This window comes from Salvelinus alpinus, chromosome 11, assembly GCF_045679555.1.
Source record: "Salvelinus alpinus chromosome 11, SLU_Salpinus.1, whole genome shotgun sequence".
Lineage (NCBI taxonomy): Eukaryota > Metazoa > Chordata > Actinopteri > Salmoniformes > Salmonidae > Salvelinus > Salvelinus alpinus.
Window position 1 is genome coordinate 72,367,770 of NC_092096.1, and position 15,260 is coordinate 72,383,029.

The 15,260-nt window shown below is 43.0% G+C and overlaps 1 protein-coding gene across 3 annotated transcripts in view; it reads right to left on the bottom strand.

Annotated features, from left to right (window-relative positions):
• Positions 1–439: 439 nt before the first annotated feature.
• Positions 440–15,260, bottom strand: part of tlr2 (toll-like receptor 2) — a 41,406-nt gene continuing 26,585 nt past the window's right edge. For all 3 annotated transcript variants that reach the window (XM_071334169.1, XM_071334170.1, XM_071334171.1), the window contains exons 6-16: positions 12,553–12,613; positions 11,769–11,836; positions 10,414–10,500; positions 10,028–10,213; positions 8,476–8,756; positions 7,381–7,482; positions 7,111–7,234; positions 6,364–6,703; positions 6,083–6,179; positions 1,320–1,404; positions 440–938 (exon numbers count right to left, since the gene is read on the bottom strand). In XM_071334169.1, coding sequence (XP_071190270.1) covers positions 798–938; positions 1,320–1,404; positions 6,083–6,179; positions 6,364–6,703; positions 7,111–7,234; positions 7,381–7,482; positions 8,476–8,756; positions 10,028–10,213; positions 10,414–10,500; positions 11,769–11,836; positions 12,553–12,613 — 1,572 coding nt within the window. In that variant the 3' untranslated portion in view covers positions 440–797. The remainder of the gene's footprint in view (positions 939–1,319; positions 1,405–6,082; positions 6,180–6,363; positions 6,704–7,110; positions 7,235–7,380; positions 7,483–8,475; positions 8,757–10,027; positions 10,214–10,413; positions 10,501–11,768; positions 11,837–12,552; positions 12,614–15,260) is intronic.

Sequence of the window (15,260 nt, forward strand, 5' to 3'; positions counted from 1 at the left end):
GTTTGAATGGTGTGGGCATATTCCGGTCATAAGGCCGTCAATGTAAAGAAGAATGTGTTCTTAACTGACTTCCCTTGTTAATTAAAGGTAAAAAAAATATTCATCATAATAATTTAAATATTCATGCAGGTAGATCACTGATTGGCCAGTTCAGCCTCCTCTAGACTGCTGACATCATACTCTGAGGAAATTGGAAGCATCTTTTTAACGGTCTGTTAGAGATGGGATTTTCAAAGTGTTTTTTCTATGAGGATAGGATGACTCAACAACATTATTTGGGTAATGAGTTAACAGAATATTAACTTTTTAAAATGAGATTTTCACTTGACAGTGACAGTGTATCAGCTTTCTAATGTGATAAAAAAATACTGGATGAATAACATTTTTGGTGAAGTAAATGTCTGAACGGGACAACTTAGTCAAATAAAGGACAACTTGGTGAAGTAAAGTCAAAACAATGACAATTATTATTCCAAACAGACTTCCAGAATAAGGATAAGCAACCCAACCCACCCAGCCAGCCAATCAAATAACCAACCCTCTGCCCACCCACCCAGCCAATCAAATAACCAAACTACTACCAAACCTGTCAATTAACCAACCCACCCAACTAATAAATTAACCAGCCCACCAACCAACCAATTCACCCAACCAATCAATTTAGCAACCCAACCAACCAAACATTTAACCAACTCATCAACCAACCAATCAATCTTTACTGTCGGCAGAAAATAGAATAATTCTGGCCTCCTCTGAGTAGATTTCTGGGATTCCAGACTTCCCGGAACCCGGTTGGATCACAGCTCATCTCCGCCCCTCACGGCCAGACGGAGGTTGATCCAGAATTCTGCCCTCCTCTCGTCCTCCTGCGGCCACTCCAGGTAGGTACGGGAGCTCATCAACTTGCGGAGCTTGCAGAAGCGTTTTGGAACGTCGTCCTTGGGATGTTCAAACACACACACACACACACACACAGATACACACACACACACACAGATACACACACACACACACAGATACACACACACACACACAGATACACACATTTGATCATCCTTGAAGATGGGATGAGTTAACACAAGGGTTGTCTCCCAAATGACACCCTATTCCCTATATAGTGCACTACTTTAGACCAGAGCTCTATGGAACCCTATTCCCTATATAGTGCACTACTTTATACCAGAGCCCTATAGAACCCTATTCCCTATATAGTGCACACTATATAGTGCACTACTTTAGACCAGAGCCCTATAGAACCCTATTCCCTATATAGTGCACTAATAGGGTGTCATTTGATGTGTAACCTAGCTCCTCCCTACCTTGGAGATGGGTTCCAGAAGCACCAGGACGGCCGCCTCGGAGTCCCCGTCAAACAGACGGAAGTGGGAAAAGTCCAACTCGTACCTGGAACAACAATATTATATAACTATTAACTCCACTCTGAGCTCCACTCTGAGCTCCACTATTAACTCAGCTCTGAGCTCCACTATTAACTCAGCTCTGAGCTCCACTATTAACTCCACTCTGAGCTCCACTATTAATTCCACTCTGAGCTCCACTATTAACTCCACTCTGAGTTCCACCCTGAGCTCCACTATTAACTCCACTCTGAGCTCCACTATTAATTCCACTCTGAGTTCCACTCTGAGCTCCACTATTAACTCCACTCTGAGTTCCACCCTGAGCTCCACTATTAACTCCACTCTGAGCTCCACACTGAGCTCCACTATTAACTCCACTCTGAGCTCCACTATTAACTCCACTCTGAGCTCCACTATTAATTCCACTCTGAGCGCCACTATTAACTCCACTCTGAGCTCCACTATTAACTCCACTCTGAGCTCCACTATTAACTCCACTCTGAGCTCCACTATTAATTCCACTCTGAGCTCCACTATTAACTCCACTCTGAGCTCCACTATTAACTCCACTCTGAGCTCCACTATTAATTCCACTCTGAGCGCCACTCTGAGCTCCACTATTAACTCCACTATTAACTCCACTCTGAGCTCCACTATTAACTCCACTCTGAGCTCCACTATTAATTCCACTCTGAGCTCCACTATTAACTCCACCCTGAGCTCCACTATTAACTCCACTCTGAGCTCCACTATTAATTCCACTCTGAGCGCCACTCTGAGCTCCACTATTAACTCCACTCTGAGCTCCACTATTAACTCCACTCTGAGCTCCACTATTAACTCCACTCTGAGCTCCAATCTGAGCTCCACTATTAACTCCACTCTGAGCTCCACTATTAACTCCACTCTGAGCTCCACTCTGAGCTCCACTATTAACTCCACTCTGAGCTCCACTATTAACTCCACTCTGAGATCCACTGTTAACTCCACTCTGAGCTCCACTCTGAGCTCCACTATTAATTCCACTCTGAGCTCCACTCTGAGCTCCACTATTAACTCCACTCTGAGCTCCACTATTAACTCCACTCTGAGATCCACTATTAATTCCACTCTGAGCTCCACTATTAACTCCACTCTGAGCTCCACTCTGAGCTCCACTATTAACTCCACTCTGAGCTCCACTATTAACTCCACTCTGAGCTCCACTATTAACTCCGTTCTGAGCTCCACTATTAACTCCACTCTGAGCTCCACTATAACTCCACTCTGAGCTCCACTATTAACTCCTCTGAGCTCCACTCTGAGCTCCACTCTGAGCTCCACTATTAACTCCACTCTGAGCTCCACTATTAACTCCACTCTGAGCTCCACTATTAACTCCTCTGAGCTCCACTCTGAGCTCCACTCTGAGCTCCACTCTGAGCTCCACTATTAACTCCACTCTGAGCTCCACTATTAACTCCACTCTGAGCTCCACTATTAACTCCACTCTGAGCTCCACTATTAACAACACTATTGTTATGTGGGGGCAAACTACCTGCCCTCCAGGACACCTACACCACCCGATGTCACAGGAAGGCCAAAAAGATCATCAAGGACAACAACCACCCGAGCCACTGCCTGTTCACCCCGCTATCATCCAGAAGGCGAGGTCAGTACAGGTGCATCAACCTGCCCTCCAGGACACCTACACCACCCGATGTCACAGGAAGGCCAAAAAGATCATCAAGGACAACAACCACCCGAGCCACTGCCTGTTCACCCCCGCTATCATCCAGAAGGCGAGGTCAGTACAGGTGCATCAAAGCAGGGACCGAGAGACTGAAAAACAGCTTCTATCTCAAGGCCATCAGACTGTTAAACAGCCACCACTAACTCAGAGAGGCTGCTGCCAACATACAGACTTGATATCATTGGCCCCTTTAATAAATGGATCACTAGTCACTAGTCACTCCACTCTGAGCTCCACTATTAACTCAGCTCTGAGCTCCACTATTAACTCAGCTCTGAGCTCCACTATTAACTCCACTCTGAGCTCCACTATTAATTCCACTCTGAGTTCCACTCTGAGCTCCACTATTAACTCCACTCTGAGTTCCACCCTGAGCTCCACTATTAACTCCACTCTGAGCTCCACTATTAATTCCACTCTGAGTTCCACTCTGAGCTCCACTATTAACTCCACTCTGAGTTCCACCCTGAGCTCCACTATTAACTCCACTCTGAGCTCCACTCTGAGCTCCACACTGAGCTCCACTATTAACTCCACTCTGAGCTCCACTATTAACTCCACTCTGAGCTCCACTATTAATTCCACTCTGAGCGCCACTATTAACTCCACTCTGAGCTCCACTATTAACTCCACTCTGAGCTCCACTATTAACTCCACTCTGAGCTCCACTATTAATTCCACTCTGAGCTCCACTATTAACTCCACTCTGAGCTCCACTATTAACTCCACTCTGAGCTCCACTATTAATTCCACTCTGAGCGCCACTCTGAGCTCCACTATTAACTCCACTATTAACTCCACTCTGAGCTCCACTATTAACTCCACTCTGAGCTCCACTATTAATTCCACTCTGAGCTCCACTATTAACTCCACCCTGAGCTCCACTATTAACTCCACTCTGAGCTCCACTATTAATTCCACTCTGAGCGCCACTCTGAGCTCCACTATTAACTCCACTCTGAGCTCCACTATTAACTCCACTCTGAGCTCCACTATTAACTCCACTCTGAGCTCCAATCTGAGCTCCACTATTAACTCCACTCTGAGCTCCACTATTAACTCCACTCTGAGCTCCACTCTGAGCTCCACTATTAACTCCACTCTGAGATCCACTGTTAACTCCACTCTGAGCTCCACTCTGAGCTCCACTATTAATTCCACTCTGAGCTCCACTCTGAGCTCCACTAATAACTCCACTCTGAGCTCCACTATTAACTCCACTCTGAGATCCACTATTAATTCCACTCTGAGCTCCACTATTAACTCCACTCTGAGCTCCACTCTGAGCTCCACTATTAACTCCACTCTGAGCTCCACTATTAACTCCACTCTGAGCTCCACTATTAACTCCACTCTGAGCTCCACTATTAACTCCTCTGAGCTCCACTCTGAGCTCCACTATTAACTCCACTCTGAGCTCCACTATTAACTCCACTCTGAGCTCCACTATTAACTCCACTCTGAATTCCACTATTAACTCCTCTGAGCTCCACTCTGAGCTCCACTATTAACTCCACTCTGAGCTCCACTATTAACTCCGTTCTGAGCTCCACTATTAACTCCACTCTGAGCTCCACTATAACTCCACTCTGAGCTCCACTATTAACTCCTCTGAGCTCCACTCTGAGCTCCACTCTGAGCTCCACTCTGAGCTCCACTATTAACTCCACTCTGAGCTCCACTATTAACTCCACTCTGAGCTCCACTATTAACTCCTCTGAGCTCCACTCTGAGCTCCACTCTGAGCTCCACTCTGAGCTCCACTATTAACTCCACTCTGAGCTCCACTATTAACTCCACTCTGAGCTCCACTATTAACTCCACTCTGAGCTCCACTATTAACAACACTATTGTTATGTGGGGGCAAACTACCTGCCCTCCAGGACACCTACACCACCCGATGTCACAGGAAGGCCAAAAAGATCATCAAGGACAACAACCACCCGAGCCACTGCCTGTTCACCCCGCTATCATCCAGAAGGCGAGGTCAGTACAGGTGCATCAACCTGCCCTCCAGGACACCTACACCACCCGATGTCACAGGAAGGCCAAAAAGATCATCAAGGACAACAACCACCCGAGCCACTGCCTGTTCACCCCCGCTATCATCCAGAAGGCGAGGTCAGTACAGGTGCATCAAAGCAGGGACCGAGAGACTGAAAAACAGCTTCTATCTCAAGGCCATCAGACTGTTAAACAGCCACCACTAACTCAGAGAGGCTGCTGCCAACATACAGACTTGATATCATTGGCCCCTTTAATAAATGGATCACTAGTCACTTTAATAATGGCACATTAATAATGATATTTACATATCTTGCATTACTCATCCTATATGTATATACTGTATTTTATACCATCTATTGCCTATACCGGTCGGTCATTGCTCATCCATATATTTATATGTATATATTCTTATTCCATCCATTAACTTAGATTTGTGTGTATTAGGTGGTTGTTGTGGAGTTGTTAGATTACTTGTTAGATACTACTGCACTGTTGGAACTAGAAGCACAAGCATTTCGCTACACTCACATTAACATCTGCTAACCATGTGACCAATAACATCTGCTAACCATGTGACCAATAACATCTGCTAACCATGTGACCAATAACATCTGCTAACCATGTGACCAATAACATCTGCTAACCATGTGACCAATAACATCTGCTAACCATGTGACCAATAAAATTTGATTTGATTTGTATTGTTACATTTTGCAGTAGGGACACTGTTAAACAGCAGTATTGTTATGTGTTGCAGCAGGAACACTATTAAACAACAGTATCGTTATGTGTTGCAGCAGGGACACATTGGATTGCAACACTTGTGTTGCTACCACCCTACTACAGTAACCAGCAGCCATCTCTTCCGGGCGCCATCTCAAGCATGAATCTGTAATGATGCTTAGATGTTGATCTTAATGAATTATAGTTGTAGTAGGCCCCATTCTGCATAGTAGTAAGACAGGACAGAATGACACAGTACCGGCACCACTCAGAGTGGACAAAGTGTTCCGACAGGATGAAGAGGGTGCGTCGACTGCGTTCCATCGCATTGATGATGTTGTCGATGATCCAGTGGCCTAAAGAAATAAAGAAATAAATTAAACAAAATACATTCAATTTAAACCGCCTTTCAAAGAATCCTAAGGACACGGTACAACAAAACCAAACAGATAAAAAAGCAAGGGATGAAAACTTGAACAAGCTAGCTAAGAAGAGTGGGAAGAACGTGAGGGAATAATTTAATGGATTAAATCAATCGACCTGGCAGGAAGTCTCTCTTGTGGAGGCAGAGGGAGAGCGGAGGCTGGGAATTCTCCAGTTCTGGAACCAGGAGTTCTTCGACCCACTCTGCGTCTTGCTCGCTGTACGACACAAACGCATCATAGCAGAGGGGTTCGGCATCCCGGCGCTTCTGGTTCCCGGAGTTCCGTTTGGCTTTAAGCCACGCCCACATCATCCTCACGTACCACACCGCGTGGAGCTTCCAGAGCAGAATTACGAACATGATTCCGGAAACGAGCATGCAACCGCAGAGTGCGGACACGAGGAGGATGCGGTGACATTGGAACGGTGAGAGCCGGACGCGGTCGACCCTCTGGCCCTGTAAATCAAATATTATTTATTATATGCACGGGATTAGGGCTGCAAAAATCCGGGTACATTCCCACAATTCCGAGGATTCCCAGATTTCCTGCTTATTCCAACCTGATTCCGGATATCTTTAAGCCCGGGATTTCTGGGAAACCTGGGACTTTTTTTGGAAAGTTACACGATTTTCGCAACCCTACACAGGATATAGTGAAGTATACACAGTACTGAGAAATGCAAACTCTCCTCAAAGTATATTTGATGATAAAAATAGAATAATCAGTAAAAAAATAAGATAAACGTACAAATAAGCATTTAGTGAAGAGAATAAGAATATAATAGTTAACATTAATAATAAAAATGGTACTAATGGTACTAATAGTGATAAATAATAGTAAATATAGTAAATATATAAATGACCTGCAGGGGCAGCGGTGAGTCACAAAGGTAGTTATCCCATCTGTCTGTTAGCTCAACGCTGCCCTCTACTGCTCCACCCCACCTCCACACCATGAAGTAGACAAACTCACAGGAACACACAAAACTGAAGAAGAAGAAGAATTAGGATGGGAATTATGGGCTGCAGGGATCATTGATTTTAGAATCGATAGAGACTAAACAAAAAAAAACAATCTAAGGCAGGACCCTATTACCTACGTAGGGTACTAGTACTTTTGAGCACCCACAGACCTGTTCTGACCGGCCTGCAGTGCTCGGAGCCTCCTGTAGAGTCGGAGGTCCACGGGTCCAAACATGTTGAGAGTGTTGCTCTGGATCAGGAGAACCTCCAGGCTGGGGAACAAAACAAATGTCCTTTTCTCGATTGTTGACTCCAACTAAATGCCCTTTCATTTATTTACGTAAGAGGATAACAGTTTGAGCTATGAGTTAAGCTAAGACTTGGGTCGTACGTATTACATCTCAGAATAGGAGTGCTCCTTTACATGTTGATCAGACCGCTCACGCGTGTGCGTCCGCGTGCGCCATTTGTCCTGGGATATAAACATCGGGTTGTTATTTTATCTGAAATGCACAAGGTCCTCGACTCCGATAATTAATCCACAGATAATGTAGCAAACCGAGTTAGTTTCTAGTAATCTCTCCTCCTTCAGGCTTCTTCTTCTTTGAACTTTATATGGCGGTTGGCAAACAACTTTAAGGCGCATTACCACCACCAACTGGACTGGAGTGTGGACCTCAGTTCATCTTTCAATCACCCACGTGGGTATATGCTCCTAACAACCAATGTGGAGAGGCGGGACTTGCAGCGCATCAAAGAGTTACAAATAGAACCAAGTTCTATTTTAGCACCTGGCTACGCAGACGCTCGTTGACGATCAGTGTTGGTGCAATGATTGAATAACTTGCATGTGTACGTTTATTTCTGCGACGCGAGCAGAATGGTCAGCATGTCAGGATCAGTTTGCATAGATCAAACTGATTAATAAGATTACATGGGATAAGGGGAACCTGATCCTAGATCTGCACTCTTGCACTCTTATTCTGAGATGCTTGATGCATACGGGCTCATCACCTTGATTTATTTATGCAAGACAAGAAGAGTTGAGCTAAGAGCTGAGCTAAGAAAATAAATATATTATTTATGTACGTATTTCCCCAAAATATATGGGGGATTGGAGATGACGCAGACAACTACATTGATAGAAGCTATAATCTATCTGCTATATTAAAACTGATTGACCCCCCAATTTGTTGGGCTAAGAGTGTAGCTAAGAGTGTAGCTAAGAGTGTAGCTAAGAGTTGAGCACGTCTCTTTCTCGATACCTCGGGAACAACCATCCAGGAGGCAGACGCATCAACTTGTTCCCAGAGAGGTGCAGCTCCCTCAGGGCCGGGAGAGCAACACTATGGAAGGCTGTCAGGTCGTTGTGTCCCAGATCCAGGATCTCCAGGGTCGGGGGCAGACAGGGGGTGACCCTCCGCAGCTTAGCCCCCGAGAGGTTGAGGTGAGTCAGGGTCTGTGGCCAGGAGCAGGTGGGAGGCATGGAGGTGTAGGCGTTCTGACTGATGTCCAGGTGGACTAGTTTGTCCAGACGGGTGACGAGCTGAGGTGATTTGAAATTAAAAGAGAAAATATGTTTTATTATTATTAATAATTCTACCTAGTACTTATTTAGTATTTCTCTTAAAATGGAAAGACTAAAACAGAAGGATGCTTATTTGACCATTTTTTTTATTTTTATTATTATTCATTATTATCAATGGGCTTTCTTCAGTCCTCTTCTCGAGGTTGAAAACAATACGATGTACAAAAAGATAAATAGAAGCAGTACAAGTTAATGGTGTCGCCTAACTAGAAGTCTTAACCAAATTACATTACCTAGGCTGTGCTTCAAACTAGTGCACTATGTAGGGAATATGGCTCTGGTCTAAAGTAGTCCACTATATAGGGAATAGGGTTCTATAGGGCTCTGGTCTAAAGTAGTGCACTATATAGGGAATAGGGTTCTATAGGGCTCTGGTCTAAAGTAGTGCACTATATAGGGAATAGGGTTCCATAGGGCTCTGGTCTAAAGTAGTGTACTATATAGGGAATAGGGTTCTATAGGGCTCTGGTCTAAAGTAGTGCACTATAGGGAATAGGGTTCTAAAGGGCTCTGGTTCAAAGTAGTTCACTATGTAGGGAAGAGGGTTCTATAGGGCTCTGGTTCAAAGTAGTTCACTATGTAGGGAATAGGGTTCTATAGGGCTCTGGTTCAAAGTAGTTCACTATGTAGGGAATAAGGTTCTATAGGGCCCTGGTTCAAAGTAGTTCACTATGTAGGGAAGAGGGTTCTATAGGGCCCTGGTTCAACGTAGTTCACTATGTAGGGAATAGGGTTCTATAGGGCCCTGGTTCAACGTAGTTCACTATGTAGGGAAGAGGGTTCTATAGGGCCCTGGTTCAACGTAGTTCACTATGTAGGGAAGAGGGTTCTATAGGGCCCTGGTTCAACGTAGTTCACTATGTAGGGAATAGGGTTCTATAGGGCCCTGGTTCAACGTAGTTCACTATGTAGGGAATAGGGTTCTATAGGGCCCTGGTTCAAAGTAGTTCACTATGTAGGGAAGAGGGTTCTATAGGGCCCTGGTTCAACGTAGTTCACTATGTAGGGAATAGGGTTCTATAGGGCCCTGGTTCAACGTAGTTCACTATGTAGGGAATAGGGTTCCATTTGGGATGCAGGCTCAGAGACAGGGAGTTGTTGCACCCTATTCCCTATATAGTGCCCTACTTTTGACCAGAGCCATACGGACAGTCAAATAGGATAAAAATGTAAAAGTGCACTGTGGTAGTGCACTGTTATGTAGGGAATAGGGTGCCACAGTTACACACTTTGCTGATGAGGGAAAGGGACTTTAGGGCATTGTCGCTGACGTTAATAACTCTGAGATTCCTCAGGATCCCCTTCCCGTGACACAGAGATTCCGTCAAGGTCAGGTCGGTCAGTAGGTTACCACTCAGGTCCAGGTACACCATTTGGGTCAACAGGTGAGAGGTCAGACACGGCATCACAAACACCTGGAGGGAGAGACAGATTTGTTCCATTGGTTTGTTAATGATCATAAAGTGATTCGGTAATTTTTCAATAACATTACGTACGCCCTTTGACCAATCAGATTGCTTGGCTGGAACTAACCGTTTCTTAATTATAAATAGTGTACATACTATTCGGTAATAAGTATTTCATTATTTGTAAAACAAATTATAAACATGTTTACCTTACAGTTAATGATAGAGATATGTCTCAGGTTTTTCAGTAGAAATCCCACAGGCAGGAAGGAGGTGAACTTATAGACATTCAGGATCTGATAATAAAACATAAAAAAGATATAAACTGAACAAAAATATAAATGCAACATGTAAAGTGTTGGTCCCATGTTTCATGAGCTGAAATAAAAGATCCCAGAAATGTTCCACATGCGCACAAAAAGCTTATTTCTCTCAAATGTGTTTTATATCCCTGTTATTAAGCATTTCTCCTTTGCAAAGATAATCCATCTACATGACACCCGTTGCATATCAACAAGCTGATTAAACAGCATGATCATTACACAGGTGCACCTTGTGCTGGGGACAATAAAAGGCCACTCTAAAATGTGCAGTTTTGTCACACAACACCATGCTGACTGCAGGAATGTCCACCGGAGCTGTTGCCAGATAATTTAATGTTCATTTCTCTACCATAAGCCACGTCCAACGTAATTTAAGAGGTTGGCAGTACGTCCAAGTTGGCAGTACGTCCAACCGGCCTCACAACCGCAGACCACGTGTAACCACGCCAACCCAGGACCTCCACATCCTTCTTCTTCTTCTCCTTCACTCTCTGAGACAATCGCGTGTTATTGATGACAATTTGACGGAGATACCGTGACGAGATCCCGAGGCCCGTTGTCGTGCCATTCATCCGCTGCCATCACCTCATGTTTCAGCATGATAATACACGGCCCCATGTCGCAAGGATCTGTACACAATTCCTGGAACCTGAAAATGTCCCAGTTCTTCCATGGCCTGCATACTTACCAGACATATCACCCATTGAGCATGTTTGGAATGCTCTGGATCGACGTGTACAACAGCATGTTCCAATTTTGTCCAATATCCAGCACATTCGTACAGCCATTGAAGAGGAGTGGGACAACATTCCACAATCAACAGCCTGATTAACTCTATACAAAGGAGATGTGTCGCGTTGAATGAGGCAAATGGTGGTCACGCCAGATACTGATTGGTTTTCTGATCCATGCCCCTACCCTTTTTTTAAAAAGTCATCTGTGACCAACAGGTACAATATCTGTATTCCCAGTCATGTGAAATCCATAGATTAGGGCCTAATCAATTAATTTCAATTAACTGATTTCCTTATATGAATTGTAATTCTTTGAAATTCTTGCATGTTGTGTTTTATATTTTTTGTTCAGTGTAATAATAATGTATGTTATTTATATATTTATTTATATTTCAAATACTTATGTACATCTGACATCTGACCAACCAATCACCTTAGCCGTTATGCCAAGAGATCCCAAACCTCTTGACGAGTGTTGTGTTAAGGTCTCTAACAATACTACCTCACCTCGATGTTTCTGAAGTAGACTGTGTCCAGGTTGTCGAGGTGAGTCCGTCTAGCATGCTTCCAGGAGCCTGCATATGGAAATAGATTTCTATCAGGATTCTGCATATGGAAATAGCTTTCTATCAGGATTCTGCATATGGAAATAGCTTTCTATCAGGATTCTGCATATGGAAATAGCTTTCTATCAGGATTCTGCATATGGAAATAGCTTTCTATCAGGATTCTGCATATGGAAATAGATTTCTATCAGGATTCTGCATATGGAAATAGATTTCTATCAGGATTCTGCATATGGAAATAGATTTCCATCAGGATTCTGCATATGGAAATAGATTTCCATCAGGATTCTGCATATGGAAATAGATTTCTATCAGGATTCTGCATATGGAAATAGATTTCCATCAGGATTCTGCATATGGAAATAGATTTCTATCAGGATTCTGCATATGGAAATAGATTTCCATCAGGATTCTGCATATGGAAATTGATTTCTATCAGGATTCTGCATATGGAAATAGATTTCTATCAGGATTCTGCATATGGAAATGGATTTCTATCAGGATTCTGCATATGGAAATAGATTTCCATCAGGATTCTGCATATGGAAATGGATTTCGATCAAAATATTATTAATGATGTGTTGTGACAATACTGAATGCAAATTTCAAATATAAATCACAGTCTGTAAATAATCATAATAATTATTGTTATTATCATATTTAATTTGTAGAAGGCATTTGGGCGGATTTGAACGCATAAATATGTCATATAATTATTTCCATACCTGTACCCTGGAACGTTGCGTCCTCTACTCCAAGGAACTCTAGACAAGCCCCGTCCATAACCTACCACACACACGCACGCACGCACACACGCTCGCACGCACGCACGCACGCACGCACGCACACACACACACACACACACACACACACACACACACACACACACACGCACAAAAGCACACATCACATTTGTAATTGTTAAACCCTGTTAAGGTAAAAAAAAAGTGTTGTGAGTGTTATTCTGAGTGTTGATTCTAGTGGGGTTAACACCAGGGTTATATCTTAGTGTTGATTCTAGTGGGGTTAACACCAGTGTTATTCTGAGTGTTGATTCTAGTGGGGGTAACACCAGTGTTATTCTGAGTGTTGATTCTAGTGGGTTTAACACCAGTGTTATATCTGAGTGTTGATTCTAGTGGGGTTAACACCAGTGTTATTCTGAGTGTTGATTCTAATGGGGTTAACACCAGTGTTATATCTGAGTGTTGATTCTAGTGGGGTTAACACCAGTGTTATATCTGAGTGTTGATTCTAGTAGGGTTAACACCAGTGTTATATCTGAGTGTTGATTCTAGTGGGGTTAACACCAGTGTTATATCTGAGTGTTGATTCTAGTGGGGTTAACACCAGTGTTATATCTGAGTGTTGATTCTAGTGGGGTTAACACCAGTGTTATATCTGAGTGTTGATTCTAGTGGGGTTCACACCAGTGTTATATCTGAGTGTTGATTCTAGTGGGGTAACACCAGTGGTATATCTGAGTGTTGATTCTAGTGGGGTTAACACCAGTGTTATTCTGAGTGTTGATTCTAATGGGGTTAACACCAGTGTTATATCTGAGTGTTGATTCTAGTGGGGTTAACACCAGTGTTATTCTGAGTGTTGATTCTAATGGGGTTAACACCAGTGTTATTCTGAGTGTTGATTCTAGTGGGGTTAACACCAGTGTTATATCTGAGTGTTGATTCTAGTGGGGGTAACACCAGTGTTATATCTGAGTGTTGATTCTAGTGAGGGTAACACCAGTGTTATATCTGAGTGTTGATTCTAGTGGGGTTAACACCAGTGTTATTCTGAGTGTTGATTCTAGTGGGGTTAACACCAGTGTTATTCTGAGTGTTGATTCTAGTGGGGTTAACACCAGGGTTATATCTGAGTGTTGATTCTAGTGGGGTTAACACCAGTGTTATATCTGAGTGTTGATTCTAGTGGGGTTAACACCAGTGTTATTCTGAGTGTTGATTCTAGTGGGTTTAACACCAGTGTTATATCTGAGTGTTTATTCTAGTTGGGTTAACACCAGTGTTATATCTGAGTGTTGATTCTAGTGAGGGTAACACCAGTGTTATATCTGAGTGTTGATTCTAGTGGGGTTAACACCAGTGTTATTCTGAGTGTTGATTCTAGTGGGGTTAACACCAGTGTTATATCTGAGTGTTGATTCTAGTGGGGTTAACACCAGTGTTATTCTGAGTGTTGATTCTAGTGGGTTTAACACCAGTGTTATATCTGAGTGTTGATTCTAGTGGGGTTAACACCAGTGTTATTCTGAGTGTTGATTCTAGTGGGTTTAACACCAGTGTTATATCTGAGTGTTTATTCTAGTGGGGTTAACACCAGTGTTATTTTCAGTGTTGATTCTAGTGGGGGTAACACCAGTGTTATATCTGAGTGTTGATTCTAGTGGGGGTAACACCAGTGTTATTCTGAGTGTTGATTCTAGTGGGGGTAACACCAGTGTTATATCTGAGTGTTGATTCTAGTGGGGGTAACACCAGTGTTATTCTGAGTGTTGATTCTAGTGGTGGTAACACCAGTGTTATATCTGAGTGTTGATTCTAGTGGGGGTAACACCAGTGTTATTCTGAGTGTTGATTCTAGTGGGGGTAACACCAGTGTTATTCTGAGTGTTGATTCTAGTGTGAGTAACACCAGTGTTATTCTGAGTGTTGATTCTAGTGTGGGTAACACCAGTGTTATTCTGAGTGTTGATTCTAGTGGGGTTAACACCAGTGTTATTCTGAGTGTTGATTCTAGTGTGGGTAACACCAGTGTTATTCTGAGTGTTGATTCTAGTGTGGGTAACACCAGTGTTATTCTGAGTGTTGATTCTAGTGTGGGTAACACCAGTGTTATTCTGAGTGTTGATTCTAGTGGGGTTAACACCAGTGTTCTATCTTAGTGTTGATTCTGGTGGGGTTAACACTAGTGGGATTGAAATTGACAACACATGTAGTGTATAAATGAAGTGTTATTTGAATCACAGTGGAATCAACATTGTGTGGTGTTGTTGTGAACTCAGAGTGAGAAAAACGTGGGCGGGGCCTCATTATCATTCTTCCCAGAATGCTTTGTTTTAGGTCGATTTTTATAATTGTTCGTTTTAATATCTATGTTTCTGCATGCACATTGATATATTTATTTATACATCTTATACTATACAAAGATAAATAACTTACATTTTCTAAACTAATCCAATCTGTAAGGAGTTGGACTTATTGCACCCGTTACTGAGATAGTTGTTCCAGTTTAGATGGATTAGTTAGTCTTGTTTGCCCTAGTCCATCGCCATAGCAATCATTCTGATTACAGATTGTGGGTGAAAAACATATTAAATGAACACTCATTGGTGTAAAAGAACCCCAGTGTTAAACCAAAACGACGCCCATCATTATCATATTTCCCAGCATGCTCTATTGCAGGTTGTTTG